Below are 13901 nucleotides of genomic sequence, written 5' to 3'. Positions count from 1 at the left end.
TTTTGAACTCCTGACTTCAAGTGATCTGCCCGCTTCAGCCTCTCAAAGTGCTAGGATTACAGGCGTGAGCCACCACTCCTGGCCAAGAATTTCATGGATTCTGATTGACTAAGACCTTCTCTTGCTTGGCTCCTCTCCATTTGTCCCCTGCCAATTTCTGTCCCCTATGAAAGCTTGCCTCCCTATTCGAGAACTCCTTCAAACCTTGGTTGGTCTGTCCCACCTGGCTCCCACCTCCTGCAGCCTCTTCCTGATGAAGCCAGAATTCCTTCTTTTAGCCTCACTTTATGCTCCAGAATCCACCTGAAGAGGGTGAGGCCTAGCCTCAGCCCCACTTACGGGATGCATAAGGTGCCTCCCTATTTGTTTATCTCCCTGTTCCTGACTTCCCTTTCTTTGGGAAGCCATCCCTTCAAACACTGTGAAGAAGGCAGATGTTACTGAGTAGGGGAGTGCATTTGCTTTTGCAAGTTGTGCCCTGCACAAAACAGCTTGAGCGGAGAGGGCAGATGGGGGCAAAAATCCAGCCATGCTCTATTGACTAGGTCATGCACATTATTTCAAGGCTTTGTCAGCCCAGAGGAAAGGGCACATTTTTTTCTCATTCATCCCAGGGTTGGGGCGTGCCTTTTTATAATTTACAGAAAGGCACTGTATGTGCTAGCAACCACTTCATGAATGAGTCTGAGTCTTTGCCCTCAAGATGCTTCTTAAAAATGAGCCTCATTGGCCGGGCGCAGTGGCTCACGCCTGTAATCCCAGCACTTTGGGAGGCTGAGGCGGGCGGATCACGAGGTCAGGAGATTGAGACCATCCTGGCTAACACAGTGAAACCCCGTCTCTACTAAAAATACAAAAAATTAGCAGGGCGTGATGGCGAGCGCCTGTAGTCCCAGCTACTCGGGAGGCTGAGGCAGGAGAAAGGCGTGAACCTGGGAGGCGGAGCTTGCAGTGAGCCGAGATCGCATCGCTGCACTCCAGCCTGGGTGACAGAGCGAGACTCCGTCTCAAAAAAAAAAAAAAAAAAGGTGAGCCTCATTGCATCTCACTCAGGCATACATCTGGGCAAGTAAAAGAGAGACCAGAATTGGGGAGGGAGTCCCAGAGTCAAACCATAAAGGAAAAGGCCGGGTGCGGTGGTTCACACTTGTAATCCCAGCGCTTTGGGAGGCTGAGGCGGGCGGATCACTTGAGGTCAGGAGTTTGAGACCAGCCTGGCCAACATGGTGAAACCCCGTCTCTACTAAAAATACAAAAATAAAAATAAAAATAAATAAATAAAGGAATAAAGAAAAGAATAAAAAGAAATGGAGAGGGAGTAGATGCTTTGCAGAGGAGATGTTATCTGACCTGAATCATGATCATATTTTATCATATTTGAGGATCTAGAAACCTAAAAGACAAGAAAATTTGGGGACAGTGTGAACACTGGCAGGGAAGGTGTCTAGCAAAGATAGCTAAGGCTCCACATGAGTAGAGAGAATCGTGCATGTTGGGCAGCAGTGGAAGCAAGACTCACAAGTTTTGACAGCTAGTCTTAGAATCTTGGGCTTTAACAGGAGGCTTGCAATGGGGGAACAGAGGTGGATTTTAAGCAGAGAAGAGTAAGAGACTAGTTTCAAAAGATTACTCTGGGCCAGGCATAGTGGCTCATGCCTGTAATCCCAGCACTTTGGGAGGCTGAGGCTGGAGGATCGCTGAGCCCAGAAGTTTGAGACCAGCCTGGACAACATAGTGAGACCCCGTCTCTACAAAAGTTTTTTAAAAATTAGCCAGGTGTGGTGGTGTGCACCTGTAGTCCCAGCTACTTGGGAGGCTGAGGTGGGAGGGTTGCTTGAGCCCTGGAGGTCGACGCTGTCTCAAAAAAAAAAAAAAAAAAAGATTACTCTGGCTATGGTGTGAAGAAGGTTGGGTTGGAAAGGAAGCAACACTGGAGGCTGGATGACCCTTTAGTGCAGTGTTGCTTGAGTTTGGATGAATGGTGATGCTGGCCTAGAGCTGGAGATAGGCCAGGAAAGGAGAGAAGAGGTTAGATTTCAGAGCTGTTTAGGATATCCACATAGATTCTAGAACCAATGGGACTTGACAGTGGGTTGAATTAGAGGAGGGGGGTGAGGTAAAACAAAGTACTAAAAATTACAAAGTTTGTTTTTTTTCTGTCCCACTCTGCCCTGCACCTCCTGACACCTTTCCCAGACCTACCAGTGTTCCCTTCTTCGAGAAGGTTCTGATAAACTCTTCCCATGGAATGGGGAGTGCTGAGGGTGTGAGTGCTCAGTGAAAAGAATAGTTGGCATCAGGGCAGAAGAATATGAAAAGGGCAATGCTGAGCCCAAAGGGAGGAATTTTAGACAAATCAGGGCAGAGAGTTAGGTAGGGTTTTGCTCTCCCTTCTGCTCACTGGGGCAGAAGGTCCAGGGCCCTGTGCGTGTCTGTGCGGCCTCTGACCTTCCCCACTCCATTGCCTGGAATAGGTTGTTCTCTCTGACATTCTATCCCTTGAATTCCCCTCCAGGGCTGGGCTCTGAAGCAGACATGGGCCTGGACTCCACCTGGGAAATTCTTAAGGGAACAGGTGCTCAGCCAGGGCAAGAGCTCACCTGAAGTCCCAGGACAAGTTTTTGGCCTGGGAGGCAATGTCCTCTTTTCCTCAAGGGGGACTCCTGATTACGTCCTGATTATCCCACTGCCATGTCCCTCCTCTGCCCATGGCAGGAACAAGATATATATAATAGGTTGCCCAGGAAGCTCATGGGGGCAGCTCTCTTTCTCCTCCAGCCACACATAACATGCCTAAATCCCAGGTGTCCTTCATCACCACTGCTCTGTGGGGACTGAAGGCTCAGAGCCCTGCTCTCCCCAACTCTGTTCTTACTCTCTTGGGTTCCTCCCCTGGGGACTTCCTTGTACCCCCAAACTCCCAAACTCCCACCTTCCCCAACTCCCAAGCGATGAACCTGAGGCTCAGCCAATATGCCCTCTTCTTCCCGGGTCCACATATCCAATAGAACTATAGTCCAGTTAATTCTTCCTACACATCTGTTAAATCTGTTCATTTCTTTCTATCCAGGTCACATTCACCTCTCACCTGTGCCACTGATCTTCTTGCCTCTAATCACTCCTTTTCCAATCCTTTCTCCACATAGTGACAGCTTATGGGATCCTTCATAAGACAAAACTGACTAGATGATTCCTCTACTTAAAACCCTTTCCTGTCTGGGCATAGCGGCTCACACCTGTAATCCCAGCACTTTGAAAGGATGAAGTCCAAGGATCGCTTGAGCCCAGAAGTTTGAGACCATCCTGGGCAACATAGTGAGACCCAGTCTCTACAAAAATTTAAAAATTAGCTGGGCATGGTGGCATGTACCTGTATTCCTAGCTATTTGGGAGGCTGAAGTAGAATAATCGCTTAGCCCAAGATTTGGAGTTTGCAGTGAGCTATGATAGCGCCACTGTACTCCAGCCTGGGTAGCACAGTAAGACCACAGGTCAGGAGTTTGAGACCAGTCTGGCCAACATGGTGAAACCATCTCTACTAAAAATACAAAAAATTAGCTGGGCATGGTGGTGGGCGTCTGTAATCCTAGCTACTCAGGAGGCAGAGGCAGGAGAATTGCTTGAACCTGGGAGGCGGAGATTGCAGTGAGCTGAGATCGCGCCACTGCACTCCAACCTGGGTGATAGAGTGAGACTCAGTCTCCAAAATAAATAAATAAATAAATAACTTTTTAAAAAAAAACATTTAAAAATCCTTCCCTCCCCTGGATCCTCACTGCCTTTGAAATACAACAAAGTCAAAAGTCAAAATTCCTTGATGTGGTTTTCACAGCCTTCCCTAATCTGGCCCTTGCCTACCTTTCAGTTTCATATCCCTAACAACAATAACAACAATAAAAACCGGCCAGGTGCGGTGGCTCACGCCTGTAATCCCAGCACTTTGGGAGGCCGAGGCAGGCAGATCACCTGAGGTCGGGAGTTCAAGACCAACCTGACCAACATGGAGAAACCCCGTCTTTACTAAAAATACAAAATTAGCCGGGCGTGGTGGTGCATGCCTGTAATCCCAGCTACTCGGGAGGCTGAGGCAGGAGACTTGCTTGAATTGGGAGGCGGAGGTTTCAGTGAGGCAAGATTATGCCATTGCACTCCAGCCTGGGCAACAAGAGCAAAACTCTGACTCAAAAAACAAACAAACAAAAAACAATAACTTTTTATATCTGAGGTATCTACTAAGATCTAGCAGTTGTCATTTTCATCACAACGCTGCAAGGTAAGATCATGATTCCCTCTTCACTAGTGTGGATATTGAGGCTCAGAGACCTTAGAGAAGCAAGTGATAGAGCCAGGATTGAAATCTACATCTATCTGCTAGGAAGCAATTTGCTCTACCATGGCTACTCCCATGCCAAGTGCTCACTAGAAACTTTGCTCCTTCAGGCTTGCAGCTCCCTGTCTGTACCCTAGCCATTCAGCGTGCTCAGCCACCACTCCTACCTCTCCTATTATCTCTACATGGCCAATGACCCCAGTCCTGCAAGGCTCAGGTCAAACATTGCCTCGTCTATGCAGCTTTCCTGAGTCAACCTCTTCAGCTGGAGTCTGCCTCTTCCACAGCTCTTGACCTTGCACTCCCCCGAGGCCCTGGTCCCTCTGTGCCTCACTATTTGTGTTCCTGCCTTAAGAATGGAGTTGAGCAGTACTCCAGTGCAAAAATCATGGGCTTCAGCCTCAGACAGATCTGGGGGTAAATCCCAGCTCAACCACTTACCCACCATGGGATCTTAGACAAGTGATTTCACCTCCCTCAGCCTCAGCTTTCTCATCTATGATATGGGGACACTTGTATTCCCTTGAAGAGTGGTTGGAAGGATTTAGAGACAATGTATGTAAAGTGTCCCAGGAAGGGCCTGGCACAGAGTGGGCTCTCAGGAAATGGTAACATTATCTTCCCCTCTGTGAGCCTATGAAGAGAGGATCCCCATACAGATCATCACTGTCTCCCATGAAAGGCTGCCTGGGGCTCATCACAGAGTTCAGGAAATGCTGGCAGCATGCCTGGGTGGTGGGAGGCCTAGGTCAGGTCCAGGGGGGGAACATGTATGTACCACCCGATGCCCACTCTCTGTTGAAGGGTGGGGAAGTGGGTGGGAGGAGAGAAGGTGGCGTCCCCGAGAGCACCATCTCCCAGGAAACCCAGCCAGGGAGGCAGCTGCCATGGAAACTGCTGCTGTCACGTGTGCTCGTCACTCTAGGCTCCAGAGAGAAATTCTCAGGATCTATTTAAGAACTAATAAAATAATGATGGTCTTGCTCACCCTCACTGCCCCCCACCCCAGGCTTCTACTCTTTTGGCCTTCGTCCCTACCAGGCTCCTCCCTGCCTCTCCTGCACCCGCTTCCTTACCCTTCATCTCCTCATTTCCTTCCCCTCTCCACCAGTAACTCTCTTTCCTTGCCCCTTTCTAGGACTGTCTTTCTCTCACATCATTTCTGTCTGCCAGTGTTTCTTCATCTCTCCCTGTGTCTCTGCTCTCCATGGCTCTGTCTCTTGGTCTTTCCTCCACAATCACAGGTGGCCATGCCCAGGGACGGGTCCTGTCCTCCTGGTCCCTGGTCCAGGCCAGTCCAGACCTGTCAAGCTCGCCCTGATCTGCTTGGATTGATCTGTCATCCCCTCTAGACTGCAACCTGAGTCCTGTTGGTGTCTCCGCCCCCACCCACAGCCTGGTACACTGCAGGTGCTCCACCACCAGCGGGTGGGTGTGTCAGAGCCCTGGGTGGGAGGGGAGTTGCGCTGGTTCAGACTTGGCCTGTTCTCCTTTCCTTTTTTTTTTTTTTTTTTAGTAAGCCCTCCCTGCCCCTCCCACCCCCAAATTTGATCCAAAGGAAATTGCTCAACTGTGACTGCCAGGGCGTTACCATGGTTACTGGGTAGCACTTGTGGCTATGGTAACAGGAAGCTGCCTGTTGTCTCGGCAACGAGCAAATTGGTAAGGGATGGAGTGGCCCCTGATTGGTGCAGAAGCAGAGCATTTCCTGAGGGGAGGGGGTCAGATCATCACCTTCTCAGGCCAGATGGGCATCAGTACCCCTTCCTCCATGAACGGGAAGGCCGCTGTTTTTTCCTCCCGGCACTCAGCTGCCTGCCCCCCAACAATAATTCCTCACCTCCCACGCACCCAGCTCTTGGCAGTTTACAAAGACCTTTTGCGTCCCCATTACCTCATGTGATCCCCACAACACCCATGAGAGGAAGGTGAGATGGGGATTCAATCATGAATTCACTCAGGGTGGTTGGGGGATGGGAATGTGGGGGGGATATATTGAAATCACCTAAGAGCGTTTTCAAATTATGCAATACCCCAACTTAAGAGCCTCATCTGGTTCCTGGGTGATTTTTATCTACACCTCATCAGGAACCCCTGAATTAAAAGATGAAGTTGGTGGGAGCGGGGAAGGGATGGAAGGAGAAGTCAAGCTGCTTTCCAGGCTTATAGCTTGGGTGACTGGGAGGATCAGGTTGGGGCAAAAAAAAAAAAAAAACAAATGAGCTCTCGTTTGGGTGTGTTGAGTGAAGGCGCCCATGGGACTTTCTAGTGGGGATGTCCAGCAGGCAGCTGGTAACATGGCTCTGAAGCTCAGAGGAGAATGCAGGCTGGAGACACAGAGCTCTAAGTCATCCCTGTGTGGAGAGGAGCTGAGGCTGAGTGTGGATGAGACTATCCAAGAAAAGTAGGAAAAGCCAGACAAAAAGGGCTGAGAATGGCACCTTGGAAAACTCCAGCATCCTCAGGGAAGGGGACTCTAGGGAGGGGATGGAGCAGGTGAGCGTGGAGACTCTAGTGATACAGCAGCTTGGGAAATGTTTTCCTCATTTGAAAAATTGAATCTGGCCGGGCGCAGTGGCTCACGCCTGTAATCCCAGCACTTTGGGAGGCTGAGGCGGGTGAATCATTTGAGGTCAGGAGTTCAAGACTAACTTAGCCAACATGGAGAAACCCTGTCTCTACTAAAAATACAAAAATCAGCCGGGCCTGGTGGCACGTGCCTGTAATTTCAGCTACACAGGAGAAAAAGAAAAATTGAATCTGAGAAAGGGTGGCTTACTTAAAGTCATACAACCATTAAATGACAAGAGTTGAGGGCAGATAGCACTGAGTCTGATTCCCAGACTCTCATCTAAATGACACATAGCGTGATATTCTCCATTTTAGACATAAAACACAAATCTGCAGTATCAATTCTACCCTCCTTCCCAATCCTCTCGTGCAAAGCCTTTAAGTAAGTCCAGAAACCAAAGGGACAGCCTCACATAGCCCCTGCCCAGAGCCCCAGGCAGAAAAGTCTCTTTAGCCACTTCATTCCACCTTGTGCTTGCCACTAAGTTCCTGTCACCCATCCCTGCCAGTGTCAGCACCTTCTAAATTCCTGGGTTTAAGGAAGGAATCTTGGAGAAAATCTGTAATCCCAGTTTGGAAGTGGTAGAGTGCAGAGTTCAAAGGGGCTAGGGCTCAGATCCTGAGGAGTCCAGGGTTCGAGAAGCTGGGGGCTCCAGGACCAGGCAGTCACGCTGAATGGGTGTATTGGTCCGATGTCTTTCAGATGAATCGTCCGATCCAAGTGAAGCCAGCTGCCAGTGAGGGCCGAGGAGGTAACTTCCCTGTCTGACCAACCTCAGGCTGCAACCCGTGTAAGGGAGGGTGGGCCCACACCTGGAGTCTGTCCTACCCATGACTTAGTATGAGAGCCTCCCTGGGTCAAGGGGACAGGTGGGGTTCAGAGTTGCTGAGCCCCAGAAATAGCTCAGCCTTCCCTGCTCAGACTGAGCAGGGCTGGGGTTCTGGGGAGCCCAGACCCAGAAGAGGCAAGAAGGGCCTAAACAGATGCCAATGATAGAGAGAGGGGGTTCTTGCCACTTACCCTTGGAGAGAGATCATTCCTGTTTTGCCACATGGAACTTTCAGGGGTTCGTTGTTGTTGTTTTTAAGAATCAGGTGGGGGTTATTCTCCTTCTCTATATCCTTCTGATATCAGAGAACACAGTCCATTTCAGATTGAGGCCATTCCTTCATTGTAATTGCCTAGTTGCTCATGGTAAAAGATAAGGCTGGTACGACAGACTTTATGAGCCATAGTAAGTCCTCTATGCTGAGGACCATGGAAAGCTCCGATAGCTACACTGTTTCCTGGTAGAGAAAAACCAGAGCTCCTTAAGAACAGGAGGTGGGCTGAGCGCGGTGGCTCATACCTGTATTCCCAGCACTTTGGGAGGCTGAGGTGGGTGGATCATTTGAGGCCAAGAGTTCGAGACCAGCCTGGGCAACGTGGTGAAACCTCATCTCTACTACAAATAGATAAATTAGCCGGGTGTGGTAGTGGATGCCTGTAATCCCAGCTACTCGGAGGCTGGGGCAGGGAGGCTGAGGCAGGAGAATCGCTTAAACCTGGGAGGCGGAGGTTGTAGTGAGCCGAGATCACGCCATTGCACTCCAGCCTGGGCAACAGAGCATGACTCTGTATCAAAACAAAAACAAAAACAAAAACAAAAACAAAACCACATAGGACAGTTAGAGAGCCTGTGCTTTCTTCTAACCAGCTGGGTTCTGGCCAGCTTCCAAGCTGTAAAGGCAAGGCTGGCTTCTGGTGTCAGTTCTTGGTGTTTTTCTCACCCTTGCATCTTAGATCCTTCCAGTGTATCAGCCTATAGCCCTCCCTGATGTCTGCTGACTCTTTATCTTGGGTAAGACTCTCTTCCTGTCTAACCCAAGATCAGCCATGGCTTTGCTAGCTGAAAGAAGCTGCCCGAGTTCAGGAACAGAATGGAACCCAATTGATATAAACATGTATTGAGTCCTACTAATTCTGTACCCTTCTCAGACTTCATGCTCAGTCTGAGAACCCACACACAGAGTTCTGGTGACTTTGTGGTTCCATTGTGAAGTTCGTTCCTCCAAGAAATACTTCCATTATCCTTTTAGATTCTCTGACCTCTGGTCTCTGATTCTTGATTTCTGGTCAAGATGTTATCACCTTCACCTTGTCTTGGAGAGATATTTCCAAGTTTCCTCCTCCATCCACACACACATTCTCCTTTCCCTTTTTATTCTTTCCAGTCAGGTTTTAGAGATGTTCCAGGCTGCATGCAAAACTTCATGTTCATGTAACCCAAGAATTTCTGCCCCTTGGGAAACTCTTTTATGCATCAAGGCCATTGTTGGCCAACTACTAAGCCCTGCCCACAACCATGAGCCAGTCCCACAGCTGAGAAGCCAACTAAGAGTATGTGAGTGAGCTGTGAAGCAGACAGGTTCAACCACACAACCAACATCTTCTGAGCAACTTACTCCACAGCAGGAATACAGATGTGAGCAAAGCAGACCTGGTACCTGGCTTCATGAAGCACGGATGCTATGAGAGGATATGGACAAGTAAACAAGGGAACACAATTCAGTGTGATCACTGCTTTCAAGGGGAAGTCCAGGGGAATTGTGGGGACACAAACAAGGGGCACCTAACCCAGTCTGGAAGATCAAAGTGCGTTCCCAGAGGAGTAATATTTAAGCTGAGACCTCAAGGATGAATAGGAAGTAGTCAGAGAAAAGAGGAGAGAGGGAGCAAGCATGTTGGGCAGAGGAAGAGCACGTCCGCAGGCCCCAGAGCTCAGAAGAACGTGGTGCAATTTGGAGTCTTGTTCAGGAACTAAGTCCACAATGCTAGGGCACTCCTGCTGTATGGAGTCCACTACATCTTGTCAGTGTTTGGGCAGCCGCACAAAGGGGCCTCCATGCTGATAGTGCTTTTGCTTGGCCTGGTTGATGTGTTCTGGTGGTCTGGGCTCTAAGCAATGACATCAGCTTGAGTTGTAGAATTTTCTTTCCACATTTTTGTATAAACTTTGCAGGTGTCACATCATTGACAAATTCTGTACATATGGCATTTCCACCTATACACCTGTTCAAAAGAACAGGAAAAGCAAATCTAGCTGAAAAAGAGTATTGCCTGGCAGCAGAACTCATAATTTAGCAGTTATGTTACACAGATATTTCTGGACAAGTGGTGGCTCTCAAGGAGCATACACTCCAAATGCATCCATGAATAATCCTTGCAGGTTTGGATGACCAGATCTCTCAATTCCTCCCTGCTCCCTACTATATATTCAGGAGAGAAAAGGCCTATGTACCCAGTCTTGCAGAACAGTTGGGCCTTTACAATTTGTAAGTATTTTAATACTAACAGATCTGTGTTAGATAATCATTACTAATCAAAATGTATTTTCTTCAGTGCTATCATATATCTCTTCTAAAGTGAGTTCAACCGTCTGCTGAATTTTAACACAACCTAATGCTTTAGAAAGTCAACTTTTTGGCTGGGAGCAGTGGCTCACGCCTGTAATCCCAGCACTTTGGGAGGCCGAGGCTGGCGGATCAGGAGGTCAGGAGATCAAGACCATCCTGGTTAACACGGTGAAACCCCATCTCTACTAAAAATACAATAATTAGCCGGGTGTGGTGGTGGGCGCATATAGTCCCATCTACTCAGGAGGCTGAGACGGGAGAACGGCGTGAACCCAGGAGGCGGAGCTTGCAGTGAGCCAAGATCGCGCCACTGCACTCCAGCCTGGGTGACAGAGTGAGACTCTGTCTCAAAAAAAAAAAAAAAGAAAGAAAGTCAACTTTTTAAAATGGTATTGGATTTTGCTTTTAAAATGTAACATTTGGCAACAATGTGGAACAGCGTGTCCCATTTAAGTCTTATATCTGTGACCTCAAACATTCTATAAACTGTCAGAGTCAATGGTCACACCTGACCAGATATATTTACGCCAGTAAGCCTGTGTCTTCTAAAATTATTCCTGAAATTAAATCCCTTAGTTTACCATTGGTTAATAATGGTTTCTTTATCCGATAAGAGTACTGATGTCAATGAAAACAATCTAAGGGATATCAAGGCCAACATATTCTTCCAAAACCTTCCACTTTCTTCTGGAAGGGATTATGCATGATTTTTCTTCCCATCAAGTAGGGATCATCAGCTCAAATACTACAGGAGCCCAGGTAGGTAACATTAAATGGATGAGACTCCCATGATTTAATAAAATAATTTACAGCTGGGCATGTGGGCTGGTGCCTGTAATCCCAGCACTTTAGGAGGCCAAGGCGGGAGGATGACTTGAGCTCACAAGTTTGAGACCAGCCTGGGCAACATGGTGAAGCCCTGTCTCTGCAAAAAATATACAAAAATTAGCTGGGTGTGGTGGCATACATCTTTAATCCCAGCTACCCAGCTACTCGGGAGGCTGAGGCAGGAGGATCACTTGAGCCCAGGAGTTCGAGGCTGCAGTGAGCTAAGATGGTGCCACTGCACTCCAGCCTAGGTGAATGAATGAGACCCTGTCTTAAAAAAAAAAAAATTCATTTTAGCTGTATTAAATGTTGGCAACTAATTCAATTTTTAAAAATAGACCAGCATTGTGAGAGCCTACCAAACCTATCATAATTGCTTCTTTTTCCATCTGCCATAAAGGAGGATTACATTGTGCACACATGAGCTTTTTTTTTTTTTCTTTTTGAGATGGAGTTTCGCTCTGTCACCCAGGCTGGAGTACAGTGGCGCCATCTCCACTCAACGCAACCTCCGCCTCCTGGGTTCAAGCGATTCTCCTGCCTCAGCCTCCTGAGTAGCTGGGATAACAGGTGCCCACTAGCACGCCCAACTAATTTTTGTATTTTTAGTAGAGACGGGGTTTCGCCATGTTGGCCAGGCTGGTCTTGAACTGCTGACCACAAATGATCTGTCTGCCTCGGCCTCCCAAAGTGCTGGGATTACAGGTGTGAGCCACCACGCCCAACCTAGCTTTTTAACAAAAATAGCTACTTTGTCTTCTGTCACTTGACTTTTGGTGTAACAGTGTACTAGTAGTCTTACTTTTAATCAATAAACATGAGGTTTGTGGTTGAAATAACCAACATACATATTGTATATTTTATGATTTTTATTTATTTACTGATTTGTCTGTTTATTTACTTATTTTTTTATTATTTTTTTTTTTAGAGACAGTGTTTCACTCTGTTGCCCAGGCTAGAATGCAGTGGCACCATCATAGCTCACTGCAGCCTTGAACTCCTGGGCTCAAGTGATCCCCCTGCCTCAGCCCCCTGAGTAGCTGGGACTACGGGTGCATGCCACTATGCCCAGCTAATTTTTGTATTTTTCTTTTTTGTAGGGACAGGGTCTCACTTTGTTGCCCTGGCTGGTCTCAAACTCTTGGCTTCAAATGATCCTCCCACGTTGACTTCCCAAAACGTTGGGATTACAGGCAAGAACCACCGTGCCCGGCCCCTGTTGTATTACTTTTAATAGTTATTGGTAACACTTGTTAATTCGATGCCTACAATACAATTAATATTAGCAATACACCAGGATCTGCCTGATGGAGGATGTCAAGGCCCTTTTCTGTCATGGCCATCCCCTGCAGCCTTGGCAACACTTTTCTCAGAGTACCAGAGGTGCATCTGGGTCTTTGTGGCTATATTATAGCAGCCTTTTAATGTCTTCCAGTGAGTTTGCATAAATTCTGTAGCTAAGTTCCACGCTGTTCCTATACTCCACACTCCAGGCCTATATTTTACATCCTGTGGCAGCTACACATTGAGCAGTATACTATTAAAGGAAAATGCATCTAACTTTCTAAAATGAAACTATCTCCTAACATACATTAAATACACAGTGTCAAAAACTTTTTCCTCAGGGCTGGGCGTGGTGGCTCATGCCTGTAATCCTAGCATTTTGGGAGGCCGAGGCGGGTGGATTGGCTGAGCTCAGGAGTTCAAGACCAGCCTGGGCAACACAGTGAAACCCTGTCTCTACTAAAATACAAAAAAATTAGCCGGGCTTGGCAGTGTGTGCCTGTAATCCCAGCTACTTGGGAGGCTAAGGCAGGAGAATCGCTTGAACCCAGGAGGCGGAGGTTGCAGTGAGCCGAGATCATGCCACGGCACTCCAGCCTGAACAACAGAGCGAGATTCCATCTCAAAAAAAAAAAAAAAAAACTAAAAAACAAAAAACCTTTTCCCTCAGCATTTGTGTGCATTTGAACATGAACATTAAAATGTTTGTATGGGTAAAAATTCAAGGTTCATGTATTTTTGTTGTTGTTGTGTTGTTTTGTTTTGTTTTTGAAATGGAGTCTCGCTCTGTTGCCCAGGCTGGAGTGCGGTGGCATGATCTCGGCTCACTGCAAGGTACAACTCAGCTCACTGCAAGGTACAACTCCATTTCCCGGGTTCAAGAGATTCTCCTGCCTCACCCTCCCGAGTAGCTGGAACTACAGGCGCCTGCCACTGCACCCTGCCAATTTTTGCATTTTTAGTAGAAATGGGGTTTCACCATGTTGCCCAGGCTGGTCTTGAACTCCTGACCTCAAGTGATTTACCGGCCTCAGCCTCCCAAAGTACTGGGATTACAGGCATGATCCACTGTGCCCGGCCTAGGTTCACATATTTTTTAAATGTTAACCACAAATTATATGAGGTCAGAAATAAGGATCCCCAAATCCCTCAGACAATGGTAACTAAATAAGTCTGTTTTATTTGCTGTTCAGCATAGGGACTGTAGTTGATTTTTCCTCACTTATATTTTCTCTACTTTGGAAACACCAATAAGTTAAACTGTAAGTACCGATCTTATAGGAAAAGTAGTTTTTAGTCCTAAAGCAAAATATTAAAAATTATTGAATTGTATATTCTTTCCTCTTTCAAATTTCATAGCATAGAATCAATACATAAATCACAATGGTGATTGCTCTGCTTGTTCCACTTCTCAACTTGGCTGTATCCTTTACTCAGCAAATATTTATGTATCCAAGATGCCTAAGGTACAGAAATAGGTTAGGTAATCAAT

General features: G+C 47.3%; 1 protein-coding gene across 13 annotated transcripts in view; it reads left to right on the top strand.

The window, feature by feature from the left end:
- The window catches only part of LOC101137195 (CUGBP Elav-like family member 6), a 93273-nt gene that overhangs the window by 65573 nt on the left and 13799 nt on the right, over positions 1-13901 (top strand). For 5 of the 13 annotated variants that reach the window (XM_055363703.2, XM_055363702.2, XM_019010447.3 and 2 more), the window contains one exon: positions 7605-7653. The exons of 7 other annotated variants lie outside the window; for them this stretch is intronic. In XM_055363703.2, the coding sequence (XP_055219678.1) occupies positions 7605-7653 (49 nt within the window). Of the gene's footprint in view, positions 1-7604; positions 7654-10110; positions 10217-13206; positions 13266-13901 lie in introns of all 13 variants that reach the window. One more of the 13 variants, XM_063698686.1, reaches the window with a different exon arrangement.

The sequence above is a fragment of the Gorilla gorilla genome, chromosome 16 (genome assembly GCF_029281585.2).
Source record: "Gorilla gorilla gorilla isolate KB3781 chromosome 16, NHGRI_mGorGor1-v2.1_pri, whole genome shotgun sequence".
NCBI lineage: Eukaryota > Metazoa > Chordata > Mammalia > Primates > Hominidae > Gorilla > Gorilla gorilla.
Note: the sequence above shows the minus strand (reverse complement) of the source record. Positions and strands in the feature narration are given on the sequence as shown.